Source organism: Benincasa hispida, chromosome 8 (genome assembly GCF_009727055.1).
Source record: "Benincasa hispida cultivar B227 chromosome 8, ASM972705v1, whole genome shotgun sequence".
Lineage (NCBI taxonomy): Eukaryota > Viridiplantae > Streptophyta > Magnoliopsida > Cucurbitales > Cucurbitaceae > Benincasa > Benincasa hispida.
Genome location: NC_052356.1, coordinates 22103909 through 22128444, shown reverse-complemented (window position 1 = coordinate 22128444; position 24536 = coordinate 22103909). Strand labels below are relative to the sequence as shown.

Below are 24536 nucleotides of genomic sequence, written 5' to 3'. Positions count from 1 at the left end.
AATCATTCAGCGTCTTGCTGGCATAGTAGATAGGGTGAAAAATCTTCTCTTTGCGCTGACTCAAGACTGCACCCACTGCATATCCACTGGCATCACACATCAACGCAAATGGTTGCATCCAATCGGGCGCAACCAGAATAGGTGCGGTGATGAGCGCATTTTTCAGCGTGTGGAACGCTTCGGCACATGCGTCATTAAAATCATATTCGCGGTCAATTTTGAGGAGCGCACTTAAGGGTCTTGCGATATGAGAAAAGTTGCGGATGAATCATCGATAGAACTCCACATGTCTCAGAAAAATCCTAAGTGTTTTCGCATTGATTGGTGGTGGTAACTTGGATATTGCGTCAATTTTTGCTTGATAAACTTCCAACCATGCCTTTGATATATTGTGACCTAGCACAATTCCTTCTTCTACCATTAAACGACATTTCTCCCAGTTCAGAAACAAATTGATTTCAACGTATCTCTTCAAAAAAAATTTCAGATTTGATAAACAAGAGTCATAGGTGTTTCCAAAAACCGAAAAGTCATCCATGAACACCTTGATTGACTCCTTCAAGAAATCTGAAAATATGGCCATTATACACCTTTGGAAGGTGCCGGTGCGTTACAGAGTCCAAATGGCATGCAACGGAATGCAAATGTGTCGAATGGGCACATGAAAGTTGTTTTGTCTTGATCTTTCGGCGCAATCGGGATCTGGTTATACCCCAAATAGCCATCCAAAAAGCAAAAGAATTCATTTCCCGCAAGTCGATCTAACATTTGATCAATAAGCGGGAGTGGGAAATGGTCCTTCTTTGTGGCCAAATTTAACTTGCAGTAATCTATTCATATTCTCCACCCCGTGGATGTTCTGGTAGGAATTAATTCATTTTTGCTGTTGGTGACGACTGTCATGCCCCCTTCACAGTCTCTTTCTTTACAACCTCCCTCATGGCAGGGTTTAAATGGCGTTGCCTCTCTATGGATCCTGTTTTTTCCTCTTTAAGACGGATCTTGTTAATGCAATACGAGGGACTGATCCCTTGAATGTCCCCTAAGGTCCATCCCAAGGCTTTTGCATATTTCTTAAGGATCTGAATAAGTTCTTCCTTCTTTTCTTTGCTTAGTGAGGAAGAGATAATAACTGGTAGAGTGTTGTTGCCTCCTAAATAAACATATTTGAGGTGCACTGGTAGCGCCTTCAACTCTAACATGGGTGGTTCTTCCAGAGATGGCTTAGTTCGTTGCATTGCTCATTTAGATAACTTTATTGTTTCAAATTCTGGTTCAGTGTGTATTATGGCGCAATTCTCCTCCAACATTGTGCCAATCTCGAAACTCGTGCCAATGTTCTTCTTGTAGTTCTCCAACATACTGACAGTTTTCCATATCACCTGAGTATTTCAAAGCATTGAGAACGTTGAACTTTACTTGCTGGTCGTCAACTCTTATGGTGAGTTCTCCTTTCTGTACGTTGATCAGCGCTCGCCCTGTTGCAAGAAATGGGCGACCCAAGTTGATCGACACCTCAGTGTCAGCTTCGTAATCCAATATAATAAAGTTAGCAAGAAAGATGAATTTATCCACTTGCACAAGTACGTCTTCTATCTTGCCCTCTGGATGCGTTATTGATCCATCAGCCAACCGCAACGTAACTGTGGTTGGTCTTGTATTGCTGATGTTTAACTTCTTGAAGACTGACAAGGGCATCAGGTTTATACTTACCCCTAAGTCACAACACATTTCTCACTTCCTTACCCCCTATTAAGTATGGCAACGTGAAACTCCCTGGATCTTTCATTTTAGTGGGGATGTACTTCTGAAAGAGTGCACTACACTCATATGTTAGTGCGACTGTTTCATTTTCCCCGATCTTCCTCTTGTTGGCGAGTATGTCCTAGAGGAATTTCACATAGCTCGACATTTCTTCCAATGCTTCTACTAAGGGGATGTTGATATGTAGCTGTCGGAGAACATCTAGGAACCTCTTGAATTGTTTGCTATCATCTTTCTTTTTCAGCCTAGACGGGAAAGGTGGAGGATCCCGTCGTACTTGTTGATCACTTGACTGTTCATTGAGGTCCCTTGCTTGCAGTGTTTTAGGAGCTGGAGGTTGTGGTGACTTTGATTCTGAGGCTTGTTGAGATTCATTCTTTGTAGAGGTAGTTTCTTCTGAACTGGTAGATCTGTTGTTTACGATTGAGTGGTCATTATTGGTGATTGAGTCCTCTGGTCGTTTTACTGGATCTGGTACTGGTGGCACAGGGACCGTCTTCTTACCACTTCTCAATGTCACTGATTGACATCGTTCTTTGCCGTTCGGTCCCGATGCTTTCGAGCTGCTGGGCAGTGTACCAGGTGCTCTACTTTTAAGCTCGATCGCAAGCTGTCCAACCTACGCCTCCAAATTTCTAATGGAGGAAGATTGCGACTGCATGATTGCCTCATTCTGCTCAATATATTGTTTCAATAGTGTTTCCAAAGACGAGGTACTAGAAGAGGTGTTAGAAGAGGATGATTGGTCATGTGGCCGTCTACTCTAAAAATTACCTTGGCTTTGATTCTGATGATGGAAAACCGGAGGATTACCTCGATTCCCAAGATGACTGTTCTGATGATTCCTTTGGCCCCCCTGGTTGTGATTCCTTCCCCAACTGAAATTTGGGTGATTCTGCCAACCAAGGTTGTAGGTGTTGCTGAATGGTTCATTGTGAATAGAGTATACGGATTGTGGATTTAACATGCAGACTTCCACTGAGTGCCCCTCTCCGCATTGGATGCAACTTACTGTTGCCACTTGCATCAGTGCATTAGCTTGTGCTGCACTTTGAGAGAGATGTCCTTGATTAAACCATAGTCTGGAGGAGCGAGGTTACTGTGGCCATCTGGGCGACCAGGGTGGTTATTGTATCAGCTGGTACAATGGCAATTTTGCTCTTCTTCATTTCGAGCCTCTTCCCCCATACCCATTATCTATCCAATCATCTGTATTTCACGAAATGCGATCTAAGATGATCTTCGCTCCGTATACGTCTTGTCCATTAACCCTCCTACTGCAGAGGTGTCAAGAACTGCTTGTGTTGAGCGATCCAAGTCGTTATAAAAAGTCTCCATCAGAACACAATCAGGAATCTGATGTGCAGACAGTTTTTCACTAATTGTCTGAATCACACCCAAGCGGTGCTCAAAGTTTCATATTCCATCTGTTCAAAATTTAACAGATCCCTCTCTCTTCTTGTGTTGACGGCGGGCAGGAAAAATTTCTTCACAAACCTCGCAACCAACTGGTCCCATGAGTTTATTTCATTTGGCTCTAGTGAATGAGCCCATATCTTAGCCTCATCCCGCAGTGTATGTGGGAAGAGATACAACCTAATTCCTTCAGGAGTCACACCAGGTATGGAGAATGTGTTGCGTATTTCTACGAAGTTGTCAAGTGAGCATGCGGGTCTTCTCCTTGTAGACCTCCGGATTGTCCTGCATTTTAGATCATTTCTAGCATGACTGGCTTTATCTCAAACCTTTCATTCTCCTCAACCGCGGGTCTTGCGATTTCGGGCGAGAAGTCATATAGATTCGGCGCCGCATAGTTCCTCATTAGGATATTGCGGTTGGCAGCAAGAAAAATAGGGTCTTACACTGGCCGATTTACCCCTTGGTTCCTATTGGGCCTCTCATTATTAGCCATGTGTGCTCTTCTTCGCCTAATTCGGTTCTGGCGTGCTCTTGCGCAAAAAGTACACTCGATCTCTGGGTCAGCCTAGAATTTTGGATCAATCCTAGTACTCATAAATCGTTAGCCTGCTCTTCGCGATAAACAGACAGTACAATAGAGATCTGTCTTGCAAAATACCACAAAAATATTCAACACTAATTGATGCGTTATTTTGTTGAATGGAAATATGGATGATATGCGTTGATAGAATTGCATTGTGCACTCAAGTTTCCCCAGCGGAATTCAAGTGTAAATTCCTCTGAGTTTCCTGGTAAGTCCAGAGTCGAGCACAGGGACTTGTGAAAATAGATTGCGTTGATAATGTTTTATGAAAACTTTGCAGTAATTGGGAAAATAAATAAAGTGTTTGGTTGTTGATTGCGTTGATTAAAAATATATAACAAATGCGGCAGAGTTTGAAAAGAGTTGGTAAACGGGAAATGCAATGAATATGTAGTGAACGGGTTGAGAAAGATTTCGGCTAACACTCCCTAGAATGCGTTCATACATGCAATCACGCAACATGCATACAACAGTAAACCACCTCTCGATGCGAATACCACGACTTCTAAGGCTAGAACGCATGCGATAAATATGCGATAAGTCTACAGGGTTTACACATAAACCTCTTTTCCTATTTATGCGATGACAAGATGACATCCACACAAACATTCGACCACATAATATCATTCCTATTCTTAGGATGCATGCGATGCAAGTTGACAAACAGAGCTTATCTCTAAGTCCCTATCTCTTGTTTATGCAAGCCTAATCTTGCTCTTTTGAGTCCAGATTTTAAACTAGTTCTCTCGAGACATTAGGTTCTTTCTTTAGACTCTCTCTCGAGTAACTCTAAAGAGTATTTTGCACAGCATAAAACAAGACAATCGTAAGCAATGAACTTCCTAGGTCATGTTAGCTTAGTTCTTCTCAACCCATTCAACTAGTTTAGCTACTCATGCATATTAAGAGAGTGAGCAGATGTAGAAATAGAACTTCCATTGAATAGATACAAAGATAAAGTATAAATAACAATGCAAGTATAATAAAGAGCCTGGTAGCAATTTCTTGCTGCCAGGCATTTACACTGTTTCTACTTGTGCTCTAAAGATATTCTCGCTCTCGCGAGAGTCGGCCGCTCTCTGCTCTTACGCCCTAAGGTTCTCTCTCAAGTTGCACTCGGTGATCTCCGGCACCACCACTCTTCTCTTGCTCCGCCATAAAATGGAAAAGAAAACTATGAACAGAAGCAACTGGTTAACCCATCAACCGATCAACTCCTTTTCTAAAGAATGCACTTGGTATTTATAGGGCATCAATGATGAAAGGTGGCTTCTCTCTCCCGATTGTACAGATGGGACAACTTTAATTCCTGATTGACGTGCCGAATGATTGTTACCGATAAAGATGAATATACTTTGTGACCGTTATCGACTATCAACTTAATTTGGATTTGACTGTCATCAATTTTCTGTCCCATCGCTCGTAATTGGCCTTTCACCCAGATGCGCCCACCATGTTGCGCTGACCAAGTCTGTCTCTTATACACATCTAGATGTGTATAAGAGACAGGCCTTGCGGTGATGTTGCGCTCAACCAATGATTTCCTATGATCGCAATTTTCGCCTTGCGTTATCGCATATTCTGCACAAAAACACAAAAATCAATAGTTCTAATGCGCTGAACGCATGCGACCGCAATATTATAGAATTTATGCTTAATGGATGCAATTTAACATATTTTATCAACGCAATCCAACATTTTTTTTTAATAACTTAGCACTATGATAACGTGCATTTCTGCTCGTTATCACTAATCGTAACCAATCTCCGACAATGGCATCAAAAACTTGGTAACGATAAAAATGTGATGTTGTTATGAAAGCATATGTTGCACTATGATGAATGATGATTCAAGTTCTTGTCCCCGGCAACGGCGCCAAAAAATTGTAATATTAAGTTTATATAGTCTTTATCTTTATCTAATGCATTGCTTATGAATGAATATGATGATGCTGTATGCGCTAAAGTGCTTTGTGATAAAGATATTGTTGCGATACTACGTTCTAGGTGTATGCGATGATGCTTAAATGCTTCGTAGTATGTGTTCGTGTAGTGCGTGTCACAAGTTTTCTTACGCTAGAACCAAGTATAATTTGAACACAAGTTTCTCAGAATGACCTGAGGTCGAACACGGGGATTATTGTTGTTTAGATGTGATACTAGTGTGGTAAATGCGACCGGTTTATCATAAAGAATAAAGAATTTTGTTTATGTAGAAATGTAAATTGCGATGAAAATAAATTGTGTTAAAGTAAATTGCGATGATAAAATAAATGACTAAAATACTAATGATACAGGGTGAAGACTGGCTGTGAAGTTGTACAAAAGAATCTAATGAATGCGGTGGCAAGTCTTGTGAATGAATCAAAAAAAGAATGAGTTGAGGGGGAGGACATCGCAAGTTCGTCAATCCTGTTAAGGATGCAACTGAGGTTCCGCTTTCCCTTGGCTTACACCTTTCAGTGATCGGCTGTGTTCCCATACATCTATGGTGAAACAGAGAAGAACGTAATGAATTCAAGGATGTTTCCGTCTCTGAAAATACTTCTTGCTTTAGTTAACGCATTCTTCCAACCTTCTCTCGATAGGTAGAATAACATCTTCACTTATGCTTTTACAGGTGAATATGTCGTCGAGCATGCTTTAGCTAAACTTAGCTGATTACCTTAACAAGGATTAACTCACTCGCTTAATCCTTCCCCTTTTCCTGGGGGATTAATGACACATGATGGAGAAAATGGATGATAAATGTGTGGAAAGGAACAGAGAGATGATAATGATTACGATAATGATATTTAAATCTAAAGATCAACGTTTGTTACATGATTTGTGAATGAAAGATTAAAGAAGATGAACACAGTAGATGAATGAAAGAATAGAAAAAAACACGGAAAGAGTGCCAATGTCTTGGTACAGATCCCAATCGGAGACGTTATGCTTGCTGGCGTGTGGATGAAATGGAGTGGAAAGCTTCCCTCTCAGGCTTGCTTTCTTTGTAGAAGTGACCTCTTGCATAGAGCTTCTTCTTCGGGAATGGAAAGAATTTCTTGCTTAGAGAATCACCTTTCAGCCTTGTCTCATCATTCTCCCGGATTTTATCTATAATGTCTCTTCAGACCATCCTCCTTAATAATGAATTCGAGGAAGCTATTTATAAACCTTGACTCTTTATGTTGGTGGTCCCACTATGTAATTCCGATAATTCCTGCCATGGCGTAATGAAAAGTCCGCTCTGTTCCACGATCAATTTGTCAGAATCGTACAACAGAAAAGTTGTACACTTGTCAAAATTCTCCGCGAATGCGTTGCTCTTCACATCTTCGATCGATCACTGCATGCGGTGTAGTTGTTTTGATCTATTGTTGATCGCCACATGCGGTGGAAATCCATTGATCTCTTGAATCCATGATCGATTCATCCCATGCGCTGCATTTGCCTTGATCTTTTCATTCTTGATCGAGCGCAACTTCACCGCAAGGCTTTGTGTTGATCGTGCTCGCAAACATTCGCCTAAGAAGGATCGCCGCAACTTGGTCAGCGTAACATGGTAGGCGCATCTGGGTGAAAGGCCAATTAAGAGCGATGAGATAGAAAGCTGATGACAGTCGAATCCAAATTAAGTTGACAGCCGATAACAGTCACAAAGTACATTAATCTTTATCGGTGATAATTATTCGACGTGTCAATCAGAAATTAAAGCTATCCCATCTGTACAATTTGGAGAGAGAAACCTATTTTCACCATGGATGCTCTATAAATACCAAGTGCATTCTTCAGAAAAGGGGTTCACCATTTTTACAACAAGTTGTTCAGTTCGCACGTCTTTGTTCTTAGTTTTCTTTCATTTTAAGGTGGACGCGAGGGAGAAAGTTGTGCCAGTAGATCATTTCGGTAAGCTTGGGAGAGTGCCGAAAGCTCCAAGAATAGAGTGAGGGCCGACGCCTGTGGAAGCGGAACATCTTTAGATCAGAATAGAGCTTTCAGTGTAAAAAGCCTCGGTCAATAATAAATTGCTACCAAGCTCTCTAACTTTAACTTCTATTGTCATTTTGTACTCAACTCATTTATAAGAATGGAATTTCTTTCTGTATATCTGTTCACTCTCTATTATTCACGCATGAGTAGCTAAATCAGTTGAATGGGTTGAGAAGCATTTAGCTAGCACAACTAGGGAATCTTGTCTCTTTGCGATTATCTTGTTTATGTGTTCTTCATTCGTCCATTAGAGATACTCGGGAGGGTAGTCTAAGGATAGGATCTAGATTTGGGAAGGTCAGGATAGAATCTAGGCTCGGGAGAGTCAAATTAGAATGCATAATACAAGAGATAGGCACTTAATAATGAGCACTATTTGTTATCAATGCATCGCATGCATCCTAGAGATAGGATATGATTGTATGCAGTCACCTTGCTTTCATGCATTTTTGCATCATCGCATAGGACAAGAGTAGAGACTTATGAATGAGCTCTATGGACATTTTTCATTCAACACATGCGTGCTAGATTTAGGAGCATCGCATTTACATTAAAATGACTTGCTGTGCATGGTAGTAACATGATCGCATAGTATGATGCATTCCTAAGTAACGCTAGCTAAAGATTTTCTCAACCCGTTCATCGCATACTCATTGCATCTATAAACACAACTGTCTTTTCTCAAATCCTGCGCCTTTATTTATTTCTTTTTCATCAATGCAAACAACAAACCCAACACTTATTTACTTGCTTGGTTACTGCAAAGTTGTCATAAAAATTACCAACGCATACTGTTTTCACAAGTCCCTGTGTTCGACCCTAGACTTACTAGGAAACTCAGAGGAATTTACACTTGGATTTCGCTGGGGAAACTTAAGTGCACAATGAAATTCCATCAATGCATAACATCCATATTTCCACTTCATAAATACAAGCATCAAGTTTTTGGTGCCGTTGTTGGGGACTTCGGCAAAATAGTTTTCTAACGATAATTTTTTGATTTCTTTGCAGAACTCTTAATCATTGGCGAATTACGACCCAGAGATTGAGAGGACATTTAGAAGAAGATTAAGAGACCGCCCAACAACAAGAAGGAACACCAAGAATGGCGGAGCAACCGGACGTAAGGGTCACTAACGCGAATAATATAATAGCCAATCCTATCCTTCTGGCAAATGACCGCAATAGACCGATCTGGGACTATGCGTCACCTAACCTCTATGATTTCTCTCCAGGAATCATGAGGCCGGCATTAGATGGATCAAGGTTTGAAATGAAGGCAGTAATGTTGCAGATGATCCAGGCTGTTGGGCAGTTTGAAGGAAGGCGTGGCGAAGACTCGCACGCCCACCTCCGGAGCTTCATAGAAATCTGCAACACTTTTGTGTTCCTGAATATCTCAACCGAGGATGTTCGACTAACTCTGTTTCTCTTTTCTTTGTGTGATCAGGCGAGGAATTGGGCATATTCTCTTGAACCGGGGGAGGTAACTTCGTGGGAATAGGTGGTGGAAAAGTTATGAAGTATTTCCTACCAACTGAGAATGCCAGGAGAAGGAAATTAATAACAAATTTTGAACAAGAAGATTGCGAATCGCTCAGTGATGCTTGGGCAAGGTTTAAGTGGCTGGTAAGAGACTGTCCACACAATGGCTTACCAGATTGCCTGCAAATGGAAATTTTCTACCAAGGATTAAACCCCTATTCGTAGACCGTTACCAATGCAGCAGTCGCTAGTAGTTTACTCGACAAAACATATAAGGAGGCTAAGAGTATACTTGGTCAGATTTTCAAAAATCACGAGAATTGGAGGGAAAGCGATCAGAGATTAAGAATTAAAGATAATGACGCAAACAATGGGGCCATCGCATCCCTGCAAAATCAAATGACTGCGATGATGAGTTTAATACAAGGCATCACAATTAATAATATGGGAGCAAAGAAAGGGCAGGTCAGTGTAATCACTCAAACGACTGCAAGTTGTGTCATTTGTGTTGATGCTCACCCGATCGAGGAATGCCCAACAAACCCGTAGTCGGTATACTTCATGAGAGATAATCCCTACTCCAATAGATATAACCCCGGGTGGCAAAATCACCCAAATTTTGTGTGGAAAAATCAACAATAAAGCTTTCAACCTGTGGTACAAAAAAGAGGGCCACCCGGATTTTTCCCGCAAACAACGGTCCAACGCAAAGCCAAGCTAGCAGCTCACAACCACCGCAATCTTCGTCCTTAGAGAGCTTGCTAAAGCAATATATTGAGAAAAACAAATTAGTGCTTCAGAACCAAGCTACATCCATTAGAAATCTCGAAATCCAAATGGGACAAATTGCGGGCGAGCTGAAAAATAAACCGCTAGGAATGCTGCCCAGCTCAACTGAGCTCCCTCGCAATGTTGGGTGTAATAGAAGGAACAATGCTTAGCAGTCTCCTTGCTAAGTGATGACATGATTGCGAAAGTAGGGGAGAAGAACATTGCGACCAACTTGAATGCGGTGATAACTGAAGACCTGCTGACCTTTAGTTTGGAGAAGCCCAAGAAAATAGACCCTGAAGTTGCGTCCACCCTTAAGCCTCTAGATCTTGAGACAGAAGAAGTTCAACCACCAGTAACTCCACAAAGATTGAAAGAGGAACAAATTGAGGAAGAAAATATCGCAATAGTGGCTGCTTACAGTCACAAAGTACATTAATCTTTATCGGTGATAATTATTCGACGCGTCAATCAGAAATTAAAACTATCCCATCTGTACAATTTGGAGAGAGAAGCCTATTTTCACCATTGATGCCCTATAAATACCAAATGCATTCTTCAGAAAAGGGGTTCACCGTTTTTACAATAAGTTGTTCAGTTCGCACGTCTTTGTTCTTAGTTTTCTTTCATTTTAAGGCGGACGCGAGGGAGAAATTTGTGCCGGTAGATCATTCTAGTAAGCTGGGAGAGTGCCGGAAGTTCCAAGGACAGAGAAAGGGCCAACGCCTGCGGAAGCAGGAACATCTTTAGATCAGAATAGAGCTTTCAGTGTAAAAAGCCTTTGTCAGCAAGAAATTGCTACCAGGCTTTCTACCTTTAACTTCCATTGTCATTTTGTACTCAACTCATTTATAAGAATGTAATTTCTTTCTCTATATCTATTCACTCTCTGTTATTCACGCACGAGTATCTAAATCAGTTGAATGGGCTGAGAAGCGTTTAGCTAGCACAACTAGGGAATCTTCACTCTTTGTGATTATCTTTTTTATGTATGCTTCATACGTCCATTAGAGATACTTCGGAGGGTAGTCTAAGGATAGGATCTAGACTTAGAAAGGTCAGGTTTGAATCTAGGAATGAGCACTATTTGTTATCAATGCATCACATGCATCCTAGAGAAAGGATATGATTGTATGCGGTCACCTTGCTTTCATGCATTTTGCATCATCGCATAAGACAAGAGTAGAGACTTAGGGATGAGCTCTATGGACATTTTGCATTCAACACATGTGTCCTAGGTTTAGGAGCATCGCATTTACATTGGAAAATTACTTGCTGTGCATTGTAGTAACATGATCGCATAGTCTGACGCATTCCCAAGTAACGCTAGCTAAAGATCTTCTCAACCCATTCATCGCATACTCATTGCATCTATCAACACAGTTGTCTTTTCTCAAATCTTCCGCCTTTATTTATTTCTTTTTCATCAACGCAAACAACAAATCCAACACTTATTTATTTACATGGTTACTGCAAAGTTCATAAAAATTACCAATGCATACTGTTTTCACAAGTCCCTGTGTTCAGCCCTGAACTTAACAGGAAACTCAGAGGAATTTACACTTGGATTCTGCTGGGAAAACTTGAGTGCACAACCCAATTCCATCAACGTATAACATCCATATTTCCACTTCATAAATACAAGCATCAAATCACGACACTTTATAATTTTCGTATTTCTAAGCCAATTCTTATACTATCGACGCAACTTTTCCTTCTTTTTGCCACATAATCTAAATAAAACAGCATAAATAACTTGTATTTCTACAAGTTATCAGTTGGCATGTTGAATTGGCAATCTGGCCACTCTCACCCATACTAATCAAAGGACCGCCCTCAAAGGCAGGAGTTCACAAAACACTCAGGATTGAGGTCATATCACCTATGGTTGTTTAGGTGATATGCAAGTCTCTAGTATCAACGGCGTTATATACAGATTCTAGTCATCTCGTGGTCCAGATCTTATACAAACTCTTTGTATAGGACATCCCCGCTCCACGTCTCCACATGAATGGTCAGGATCTACCATTTGTAGTAGTTTACAACACTTGCAAACCTCTACAAAGCAGGTCATATCCGTAGTGTCACCAGGACTAGGTATCCCACCTTAATCCTTATACTACAGATCGATTTTGGTTAACACTTAAGGCATGATCTACTTGTATATCACATATACATGCTTAAGTTAACATAAGATAACCAAGGAGCTTTGTTTATTGGATATAAGTAAATACCAGAATTAAATAACAATTATTTTATTCATTGAACAATGTGTATCTTTACAAAACAACGAGACTCTAGGAGAATTAGGACACCAATCCCAACATCCCTTTGAAAGGTTCATGAAAGTGATTAAAAACTCTATGAGGAATAGACATCGTCAGAAATGTTGTATTGTTGAAAGATTTATATTAGAAGAAGCTGTTGAATTTTGTTCAGATTTTTTATGGGAGTAGATCTTATCGGACTTGGGTGTCAAAAGTTAAGAGACAATTCAGGCAATTCATAAATTTGTAGACCATTGTCAAGTCGAGTTCTGTACATATCTGAACAAGAACTCTTATACAAAGCTCATCGATATGTCTTAGAGAATACAATTGATATGCAACCATATATAGAGTAAGTTATTGTGACTTGGATCCATTTATTTCATTGAAATCCATGAATTTTAAAATAACTATATTTGAATATTTTTCTATTTCTTCATAAAGAAACATATGTGTTGGATTGTATCAGCAAGCAGCGGAAGTACTAGGATAATTAAGCACTCTAATTCATTAATTTTGGCAGAAACTAAAGCATGCTCTTATAGAAACAAGTGGGTTTCAGGTCATACATTTGTAGAACTTCTTCGAAGCTCAATTCCAGCTGCAGATTTCTCCAAATCTTGTTGTAGAACACCTCAAGATCTTCCCCACTATCCTCTTAGAGCTTTAGATTAAGTTGTGGGACTCAAAATAAGCTTGAATTAAGGGAACTTGGAGAAGAACTCACAGTAGCAACTCACTTGAAGAACACCTTCTTCACCACGAATTTCTCAGCGGCTCAATTTCAGTCCAATCTTCTCAATATATTGCAGACTATCATGCAAAGAAGATGGTTGCATGAGATGTAGCTCATGCTTGGAGTAATTGAAGTCTAAGTAATGGGTTTTGCGTGAGTAACTATGAAGCTGTAATGGAAAAAATCGAAAATCCATTTTGTGTTTAATAAATCTTTTTTAATTTTTCAAATGATTTCAAAAGTAAATTAGTTTTCTAAAATTGAAAATATTATTAATTTTCTAAAGTTAATTTCATAAATTGATTTTTTTAATAAAATTAATAAATAATTATTTAAACAATTTAAACAATTCTAATTAATTTAATATCAAATATTAAATTAATTTGAGACAAATCCACCTTCATATATTTAAATCATATTTAAATATTAATTCTCCAATTCCGTTTAATTCTTGAAATTAAACGTGTAATTATATCTCATATAATTACTGATTCGTTTAATTCTAATTTGAAGGTTTCAAATTAACTTATCATGCTACTCTAAAGCTAATCCATTTACGAGCTAGAAGGGGGACCTCGCGAACCTACAAATCATAGGCTCCAACGATCCGAGATTTAATGGCTAATCTCATTACACTGAATTTAACCTTCATTCGTTAACTACTAAAGCCCATAGTTGAACTCCCGTCACTAGTAAGTTAACCCTTCACAAGTTGTTCAAGATAACGGTTGAGTCAAATTTCTGTTTTGCCCCTGAGATTACCTCTTGTTCGTTAAGTCCCACTGATCTTCTAATTAACAATTCGGGCCAATGAAAGAGGACGAGGCCCCTTGTTCAAGACCCAGAATCAACATTTAAGAGAACAATATCTCTATTATCCCTTGAAGTGGGTAGGAGTGAATTCCTTCTTGCATCCTATGTCCCTAGCTATCTATCTATGTCCCTTAGAGCTAGCGGTGTTGAGCCAACCCTCACCTATGCAAATCGAAGGATAATCACGAATAAACAGGAGTTCATAGTTAGCTTAGGATTAAGGTCAAGTTACCTAGGTCATCACTTTGAAATAGTCAGTCTTAAACAGTAAACAACGTTAGTAAAAGTGACTGATTTCATGGTTCGATCTTGTACAAACCCTTTTGCATAGGACGTCCCCATGTTGGGTTTTATGTCCTAAAACTCGTAGTTTGTAAACATTAGAACTTGTTTTGAGAATTCAATAAAGTTGTAGTTGAATATATTGTTTTTTAGAAATCCAATAAACCTAGGTTCCTTGACTATTATATGAGTACTTGAACTTTATGTGGAGACATACAAGTGGATTAGGTTCGAGTAAATAGTCAAAATGATCTATAGTATATGAATAAGATTGGGTACCTTATTCTAGTAACACTATTGGATGTGGCCTACTCCATAGTTGTTACAAAGTGTTGTAAAGTGCTACATAGGAAGTGATCCTAATTCGTGCATGTTTAGACATGAGAAGTGGGGGTGTCCTATGCAAATTTTATACAAGATCGGACCACGAAACCTGTCACTCTTTCTTTATAACGTTGTTTACGGTTTAAGATTGACTATTTCAAAGCGATGACCTAGGTAACTTAACCTTAATCTTGAGCTAACTATGAACTCCTATTTATTCGGGATTATCTTTTGATATGTAAACGGTGAGAGTAGACCAATTTCCTCTACTCAATAAGCTTACTATTTTGGGGATAAGATCGGATGAATAGCTGGGAACATAAGGTGCAAGAGGGAATCCACTCCTATCCGATTAGGGTTAGAAGAGAGGTTGTTCCCTTCAAGTGCTAATCCTGGGACTTGGATAAGAGGCCTCACCCTTTCATGGGCTGAGAGGGATTCGATTTATTGAATGGATCAGAAATCAGTTGTTCATTAGGGGATCAGTGGAACTTAAGGAACAAGAGGTAATTTCGGGGGTAAAATAGAGATTCGACCCAGCCGTTATTACGAGCAACTTGTGAAGGGTTAACTTACTAATCATGGTTATATCGAGTGGACATAATATATCTACAATGAGGGAGTCCAGCTATGGGCTTTAGTGGAATCACCCATTAGTTAACAAATGGGGGTTAGATTTGTCTAATGAGTTTAGTCGATTAATCTCGGATCATTGGAGCCCATGATTCGTAGGTCCACGAGGTCCACCTACTAGCTCATAAATGGGTAAGCTTGATAAATTAATTTGAAACATTCAAATTAAACAGAACAAGAGAATAAATATTTAAATATGATTTAAATATATGAAGATGATTATTGTACAAAAATTAATTTAATATTTGATATAAATTAATTAATTTTTTAAAATTAATTTAAGAAAATCAATTTTGAATTCAAATGATTTAAAAGTAATTTTGTATTTTAAAAAGAAAATGGAAAAATGTTTTGCATGGTTGCACAAAATGGAAAATGGATTTTCTCCATTACCATCATCATTATGCTCACACACAAACCATTATCTTCTCTACTTTGATTCTCCAAGCATGAGCTGTAAGCCATGGTCCATTGCTTTTCATGTTCTTCTAAATATATAAAGAAGATTGGAGTTGTTGGAGAAGAAGAGAATACAGAATTCGAAGAGAAAAATCACGGTGAAGAAGAAATTGTCTTCTTCAATTTGTTGTTTTGAGATTTTCTTGTTTCTTTACATCTTTAAGTTGTTCTTGAGTCCCACAACTCTACCTAAAGCCAAGAGCATAGTAGGAAAGGCTTTGAGATGGTTCATGTTGATCTCAAGGGAAGACAGTAGCTGAACAGACATTTTCTTAGAGAGTTCATCAAAGGTATGTTCTGAAATCTCATTTTTTTATGAAGAGCATGCTTTAGTTTTTTGCCAAAATTAGTGAATTAGAATGCTTATGGATTCTAGATACTTCTACTTCATGTTGTTTAAGCTTTCAATTTGGTCTAATTTTGGCAAGGTGGGTGTTTTTTCATGAGATATATGAAACTGATGCACTGCTATGGTTTTCTTTGTTTTGGCATTTTAATTCTCTTTAATTTCTTAATTAAATTTGTAATTGCCGAGTCTATAATTTATTTGGAGTCATTAGAGTTGAAATTAAGATGTAATTGAAGAAACAAGTGAAGGAGGTCGAGCTGCTGTTCTAGAGTTTTCAGCTTCTGCTTAAATTTGTTGCTGAGGTCCAATTGCTAAACGACCATTTAGCTCCAGACGTTACACGATGAGAAGAAAATATAGATGATCGTTTAGTAATATGCGTTGGTCGTTGTGATGAAAAATGCTAAACGATCGTGTACCTGCGGGAGCTAAACGATGCATTCATTTGCTATACGATAGCATTATGCAATCTTTTAGTTTTAGTCATGGGAACTAAACGATAAGTTGATTTTGCTAAACGATGACGTTATACGATCGTTTAGCAACGATGCGTGCTAAAGATGCGATGAAGTGCTACACGATAGCATTGAGCGATCGTTTGGTCGCGGAGCTAAGCGATCGTATAGATAAATGCTATACGACACGCTGAAGTTCTATACGATGGAGCTATGCGATCGTTTAGCTGCGGCGGATACTAAACGATTACTTGAATGCACTGGGCGATGGTGTTATGCGATCGCTTAGTACTATGTGATGGAGCTAATCGATTGCACTGCGATGGAACTAAGCGATCGTCTAGTCCTATGCAATAGAGCTAAACGATCGTCTAGCTTTCAGCAAACACTATGCAATTGTGTACTTCCTCTCAACCCAAGGCAACGACGCTAGACGATTATCTTTAGGCGTTACACAATCGGCCTTAGCAGCATATTGGGGTTGGACTGAGAGCAACCGGTTCGACCGGTTTACTCAAGGTTCAATCTGGTTCAACCTCAAATGGTCGTGGTTGGTCCGATTCAGATTCGTCCATCCTGGTTCAAGTTGTTTGGGTTCGGTTTGGAGCGGTTTGAGTGGTTCAAATATGGTTATGATCTGTTTGTAATAGTTAGCTATCTGTTTACTTATTTATGCCAAAATGAAAACCATAATAGTTAGTATTTAATTGTTTATGCATGAGATGTATGTGATAATTAAATAAATACATGTATATGCATTTAGTATGCCATGTAGATTTAAAACCCCACCGCAGGAAGTATGTTACATGCATTGACAGTATGTTATAATTGTTATGATATATAGTATGCATGCTAGGGTTTCTTTTGTTTAATATAATAGTTATATTAGATACCTTCGTTGTTTTTCGTGGATGTTAAGCATGTCTAAATTTTGTAGGTTGTTATAAAATTGGTTAGATGTTTAAAATTCATCACAAAGAATAGTTGCATGCTCACTTAGGTTAACCACTTGTTGTAATAGTTAAAATAGGTCGTTAAACTTGTAAAACTATGGTTACAAACTCAACTGGTATATAATCCTGTCGAAGGCTGGGGCTATTTAAATTGATGGTCTGCGGAACACCCCCTACCTGGGGATTATAGCCGAATAATTGAGCGTTGGTAACTGGTTTTATGAGCATTCATGAGCAATGTGAGGTAATAAAATGGTTTATCACCTAGACATTGTAGGTTAAATTCAATTATAAGAGTTATATTTGGATAAACTACTTAGACTTAGGTTGTATGAAAATTTTCATCTTGCCTAAGTAAAATACCCAAACATTTAGAACACTTAAGTGGGAGAATAAAAGTTATTAGCTCTCACGTCCTCAAGAGTTTACATCGTGAGATCCATGCTCGACTTCTTGTCAAATTTACCTCAACTGCTCCATACGGAAAGTATTTGCATGGGTCAATAACAAGATGAATGGGGGAAGTCGTTCATAGTAAGTTGGTGAAGGAAATATGTCAACATTGTCCTACGGTCTCCTCCATTAGTTTGAACAATGAGATTCTTATGTTGCGCCTACTGTCATTTTTCATGCGGCACTAGCTAGTCGTTAACCACGGCGATCCCTATGGAGGGTTGTAACATAGGATTCGGAACAACCCATGCTTCAGTAAAATGAATAGGGTCTTATAGTTCCGTCTTGAGTATTGTCTTCTATTTCGGAGGCATACTCATACCCTCATGTAAGATCTGAAAATGGCGGGTCTACATTTACAAGACTTACTAAGTGTTAGTTATGATCTTAACCGAAAACGATAACTAAATGACTATCGAAACATGAGTTATTCTGGAGATAGTATTTGGTCAAGAACTTTCTTGCTTTTGTGAAGGAATTCTTAACTGCCCCATGGTAGCATTTGTTCTAAATCACTTAAGTATCATTGCAAAAATAATGATTATGGGTACATTATCACTTTGCTAAAACTTGATTGGATTTAAAAGCAATTCACTTATAAAATTTGTTTATAATTTCAGAATGACGAGTTCTATTATACAATTGTTGGCTTCGGACAAACTGATTAGGGACAATTATGTAAACTGGAAATCAAATTTAAATACAATACTCACGATAGACGATTTGAGATTTGTCTTAACGAAGGAATGTCCTTCCATTCCTAGCTCGAATACCAACCGAACTGTTCGGAAAGCGTTTGATAAATTGATCAGGGCTAATGATAAAGCTCGTGCTTATATTCTCGCCATCCCGTCTGACGTTTTGGCAAAAAAACACGAGGGTATGAACACTGCCAAAGAGATTATGGAATCTCTAAAAGGGATGTTTGGACAACCGTCATTCACACTGAGGCATGATGCTATCAAATACGTTTACAATAGTCGCATGAAAGAGGGGACTAATGTTCGTGAACATGTCCTGGACATGATGGTCCACTTTAATGTGGCTGAAGTGAATGGTGCTATGATGGATGAGAGAAGTCAAGTTGGCTTTATTCTAGAATCTCTTCCAAAGAGTTTTCTGCAATTTTGTACCAATTCCTTGATGAATAAAATCGAATACAACTTGAAAACTCTACTTAATGAGCTACAGGCTTTTTAGACCATGTTGAGAACTAAGGGTTTGGAACCAATACCAGAAGTAAATGTTGCTTCTGCTGAGAAGAGAGGAATGTCCTCCAAACCTGAAGTTGTCTCGTATTCGCAGACTAAAAGTATTCCAGCGAAGAAAGACAAAGGGAAAGGGAAAAAGCTAGCTGGTAAAAAGAGCAAGAAAACCGCGGCAGAGAAAGGGAAATGTTTCCACTGCAACGGGCTAGGGCACTGGAAGAGAAATTGCCCTAAATATCTTGTAGAGAAGAGAGCAGAGAAAGGAAAACATGCTGCTTAGATCCTGGAGACTGTTTGCTCTGCTCATCCAGTAGGAGAAGTTACTAATGAGGATATAAATTACCTGCTTTTGTTAAATCTTGTAATAAACCTTTTGTACATATTCTTTGTTATGAATGAAATATTTTTCAGAAAAAATATGTTTATTCTATCTTATAGAAACTTTTGTTAACAATCAAATTGTTAATAGCCATCAACAAATATTCAGATATTTAAATGGCTAAGATCGAAGTATAATGAATTTAAGATTTCTAGCTCTGACTGTTAACAAGAGTTGTTAAGGTAGGCCAGACCATCTTAATTAAAGAGTTGAGAGTACCTTAATATAGTGGGAGGAAAATGTGTTTCCTTGCCATTATTGAGAAATAGATGAATTCCCCATATAAAACCTATTTGTATACTAATAAGTTTACAATGATTCTCTTGGCTAAAGTGTTTAAGAATCATCTAGTAAGACTAGAAATACTAGAGGTTAATAACCTAGGGCAAGTGGGAGAAATATCAGGTATGAGATACCAAATGGTAAAACCATGGGTATGGGATGTCTTAGTTTATTGTATTTCTCTATAAAACTTAGAAACTAAGTCTTATATATCGTATATATAAGTTACCACTGGAGTTTTAGTCCAAGTGGGAGTTTGTTGGGTTTTATGTCTTAAAACTCGTGGTCTGTAAACATTAGAACTTATTATGAGAATTCAATAAAGTTGTTGAATATATTGTTTTTTAGAAATCCAATAAACCTAAGTTCCTTGACTATTATATGAGTACTTGAACTTTATGTGGAGACATATAAGTGGATAAGATTCGAGTAAATAGTCAAAATGATCTGTAGTATATGAATAAGATTGGGTACCTTATTCTGGTAATACTATTTGTTGCGGCCTACTCTGTAGTTGTTAAAAAGTGTTGTAAAGTGCTATATATGAAGTGATCCTAATTCGTGCATGTAGAGACATGAGGAGTGGGGGTGTCCTGTGCAAATGAGTTTTGTGCAAGATCGGACCACGAAACCTATCACTCTTACTTTATAATGTTGTTTACTATTTAAGACTGACTATTTCAAAGCAATGACCTAGGTAACTTAACCTTAATCCTGAGCTAACTATGAACTCTTCTTTATTCGGGATTATCCTTTGATCTGAAAAGGTGAGAGTAGACAAATTGCCTCTGCTCAATACGCTTACCATTTTGGTGATAAGACTGGATGAATAGCTGGGAACACAGGATGCAAGAGGGAATTCACTCCTACCCGATTAGGGTTAGTAGAGAGGTTGTTCCCTTCAAGTGTTGATTCTGGGTCTTGAACAAGAGGCCTTACCTTCTCAGGCCTGAAAAGGTATTCGATTTGTTGATTGGATCACAAATCAATTGTTCATTAAGGGAACAGTGGAACTTAAGGAATAAGAGGTTAATTTCGGGGGTAAAACAGAGATTCGACCCAGCCATTATTATGAGCAATCTGTGAAGGGTTAACTTACTAATCATGGTTATATCGAGTGGACATAATATATCTACAGTGATGGGAGTTCAGCTATGGGTTTTAGTGGAATCAACCCATTAGTTAACGAATGGGCGTTAGATCAATCTAATGAGTTTAGCCGATTATTCTCGGCCATTGGAGTGTTGGGTTTTATGTCCTAGAAACTCGCAGTTTGTAAAATGATAAAACATTTTATATTATCAATATAACTTGTTATTGATCTCATAAATTGTATGAAAGTCCTAAATCCAATAAACTAAGACCCATGACAATTGTATGAGTACTTGAACTTTATGTTGATACATAAGAGTGGATCGAGTTCGAGTAAATAGTCAAAATGATCTATGGTAACATGAATGAGGTTGGGTACCTTATTCTGTAAACCCATTGGATGCGGCCTACTCTGTAGTTGTTACAAAGAGTTGTAAAGTGCTACATACGATGTGATCCTAATTCGTACATGTTATAACATGAGGAATGGGGGCGTCCTATGCAATGAGTTTGCATAACATTAGGACCAAGAAATAAGTCACTCTTTAACGTTGTTTATTATTGAAGACTGACTATTTTCTCCTAGTTGACCTAGGTAACTCGATCTTAATCCTAAGCTAACTATGAACTTCTGTTTATTCGGGATTGCCCTTAGATTTGCATAGTTGAGGGTTGGCTCAACAGTGCCGGCTCAATAAGACTCCCATTTCAGGGGTAAGACTGGATAGATAGCAGGGGACATAGGGTGCAAGACAAAGTTCATGCCTACCCGATTAAGGGATAGGGGAAAGGTTGTTCTCTCAAGTACTAAATTCGGGTCTTGAACAAGGGGCCCCACCCACTCACTGGGCTGAGAGAGTTTGGTTTGGTGATTAGATCACAAACCAGTTGTTCATTAGAGGATTAGTATGGACTTGAGGAATAATACGTAATCTCAGGGGTAAAATAGATATTTGACCTAGCCGTTATTACGAAAACCTTTGAAGGGTCGACTTGCTGATTATGGTTAAATCATGTGGACATAATATATCTATATTGAGGAGAGTGCAACTATGGGCTCAGTGAATTGACCCATTAGTTAACAAATGGAGATTAATATGGTCTAATGAGTTTAGCCAATTAATCTCGGATCGTTGGAGCTCATGATCTGTAGGTCCACGAGGTCCCCCTACTAGCTCGTAACGGATTAGCTCTAGAATAACGTGATAAGTTAATTTGAAACATTCAAATTAAAATTAAGTGAATTAGTAATTATATGAGATATAATTATATTTAATTTTAGATTTAAACGGAATATGAGAATTTATATATTTAAATATGATTTAAATATATAAAGATGGATANGTGTTAAAATTAATTTAATATTTGATATTAAATTAATTAAGTTTTATTTAATAATTAATTTATGAAATTAATTAAATTTTCAATTTTTAAAATCAAAATAGATTTTTTAAATTAAATTTTTTATTTTTAGATAAAATTGAAAAAGGAAAAGAAAATAAAAACACAAAATGGAAAAATGGATTTTTCCATTATCCATCACCTAATTAGCTCACACATATTGCAATGTCCTGCCTTTGTCTTCTCCAAGCATGAGCTGCAACTCATGCAACTCTTCTCTTTGCATGTTGATCTACAATATAATGAAGTGATTGGAGTGAAAATTGGGCATGCAATCTATAGAATTTTGAGAGAAAATTCAGTTTGAAGAATGGTTCTTTAACAAGGTTGCTGTAGTGAGCTTTTCTCCTTCATCCCTTAATTCAAGCTTGTTTTAAGTCCCACAAATCAATCTAGAGCACCAAGAGAATAGTAGGAAAGATCTTGAGGTGGTCTACAACAAGATATGGAGAAGATAGGAGCTAGAGATGGAGTTTTGAAGAAGTTCTACAAGAGATATGTCTTGAAACCCATTTTTCTGTAGATGCATGCTTTATATTATGCCAAAATTAATGAATTTGAGTGCTTAGATTATCATTGTGCTTCCGCTACTATTGATACAATCCTACATGGAGCCCGTGATCTGTAGGTCAATGAGGTCCTCCTACTAGCTCGTAAATGGGTAAGCTTTAGGGTAACTTGAGAAATTAATTTGAAATGTCCAAATTAAACGGAACAAGAGATTAAATATTTAAATATGATTTAAATATATGAAGATGATTATTATGCAAAAATTAATTTAAAATTTGATATTAAATTAATTAATTTTTTAAAATTAATTTATGAAATTAATTTAAGAAAATCAATTTTGAATTAAAATGATTTAAAAGTCATTTTGTATTTTAAAAAGAAAATGGAAAAATGTTTTGCATGGTTGCACGAAATGGAAAATGGATTTTCTCCATTACCATCATCTTTATGCTCACACACAAACCGTTATCTTCTCTACTTTTATTCTTCAAGCATGAGCTACTGATGACATGCAAAAATGCATGTCATCTTAGGCCTTTTATTTAGAATTATGAGGGTTGTTAAGCAGAATATGCGGCAATTATGTTAGGAATTCATGAGAAAATGAGCTTGCGTCGTTCGGCATGATGATTATCGACTAACCCATTATTATGCGTTATTATGAGTTCAATGTTCTATTTTTGTAGCTAACGCAAGAAATGGAAGCAAACGCCAAAGTTAGACCACCGCATAGACGACCGCATGTAGAGAAACTCTCCATTGTTAAGGTGAACGCATTTGATCAACGCATGGGTGTTACGGTAATCAGCCGTATGCGTCCAGCGCATGGGAGTTGTGCTCGTAAACGATTACAGTCATCGTGTAGAGTTGCGGTATTAAGTGAATGCGGTCACTGCATGACTGCGGCTACACAATAACGCATACTAATGGGATCAACGTAAGGTTGGTGGAATGAACGCATCAACGTACATCTCGAGAGAATCAAAAGCTGATGTTGACATTTCACCTACCATGCCATTAGCTGCAGAAATTTAGAAAGGACTAAACGCGCCGCGAATATCAGGATCAGAGCAGTCCATTAATGTTGTCGGCGATCTAGGCTCTATATAAAGAAGCCGATGAGCAGAATTTCAACTCATCCAGGGTTTTCGCCCAAGGTTGAATCCAAGGTTTTTGCCTGAGATTCGCCTAGGGAAGATCCTTGTGATCCAGACAAATGTGTGAGAGGAAGCTTAAGAGTTCTTCACCTCCTTCATCCATGGCACCACTGGCAGCCTTGACGCACATCTGCTGGAAGCAAGTCTTTGCTTCCAGCTGGTCATTTCATTTTCTCTTCTTTTCTTATATTGTATTGTATTAGATTTTGTGATTAAGAAATTAATACATTATGTGTTCAATGCATTTCTGTGTTTCCTTCGATTCCATCTCCAACTTTCTTTACTTAGCATCCATAACTTCATTGCATCACTTAGTGAGATTCCTAGAGTATCGCATACTTAGTCATGTGGATTATAGATATGAAGCATGTAGTAAACCACTGGAAGGTGTGTCTTACGTGAGTGTGTGAGAAAACCTTATTTGCTTAGTGTGAAGCTATAGCACGCTTGTCCATGAGTAGAGTCAGCAACAACTAACTGCTCGGGAGGGTAGGTGGTTGGTCGCATTAAGCAATGTAAGCAAGTATTCATTAGAGACAGGAATAATCTTACGTTAGCCAAGTTCATGTGGTTACCTTGTCTTATGTATGTGTCCATTGCACCTTTAAAGCTACTCGGGAAAGAGTCTAAAGAAGAACCTAAAACTCGAGAGAGCTAGGTTAGAATCAATGCTCGGAAGAGCTATATTAGGTTTGCATAAGTGGTGATGGGAAATTAGAAGTCAAATTATTCAACAACTAAAATCTCGTGGATGCAGTATGCGATGCATGTTCCTAAGATATGCATT

At 38.2% G+C, this 24536-nt stretch overlaps 1 protein-coding gene across 1 annotated transcript; it reads right to left on the bottom strand.

Annotated features, from left to right (window-relative positions):
- Positions 1 to 268: 268 nt before the first annotated feature.
- Positions 269 to 583, bottom strand: LOC120083977. Its single transcript, XM_039039883.1, has one exon. It carries the CDS (start codon positions 581 to 583, stop codon positions 269 to 271), a length of 315 nt encoding a protein of 104 aa, XP_038895811.1.
- Between the last annotated feature and the right edge of the window lie 23953 nt (positions 584 to 24536).

Bases quoted from the DNA above. Each gene is read 5' to 3' on its own strand.
- LOC120083977 (XM_039039883.1), bottom strand. From the start codon at position 583: ATGGCCATATTTTCAGATTTCTTGAAGGAGTCAATCAAGGTGTTCATG.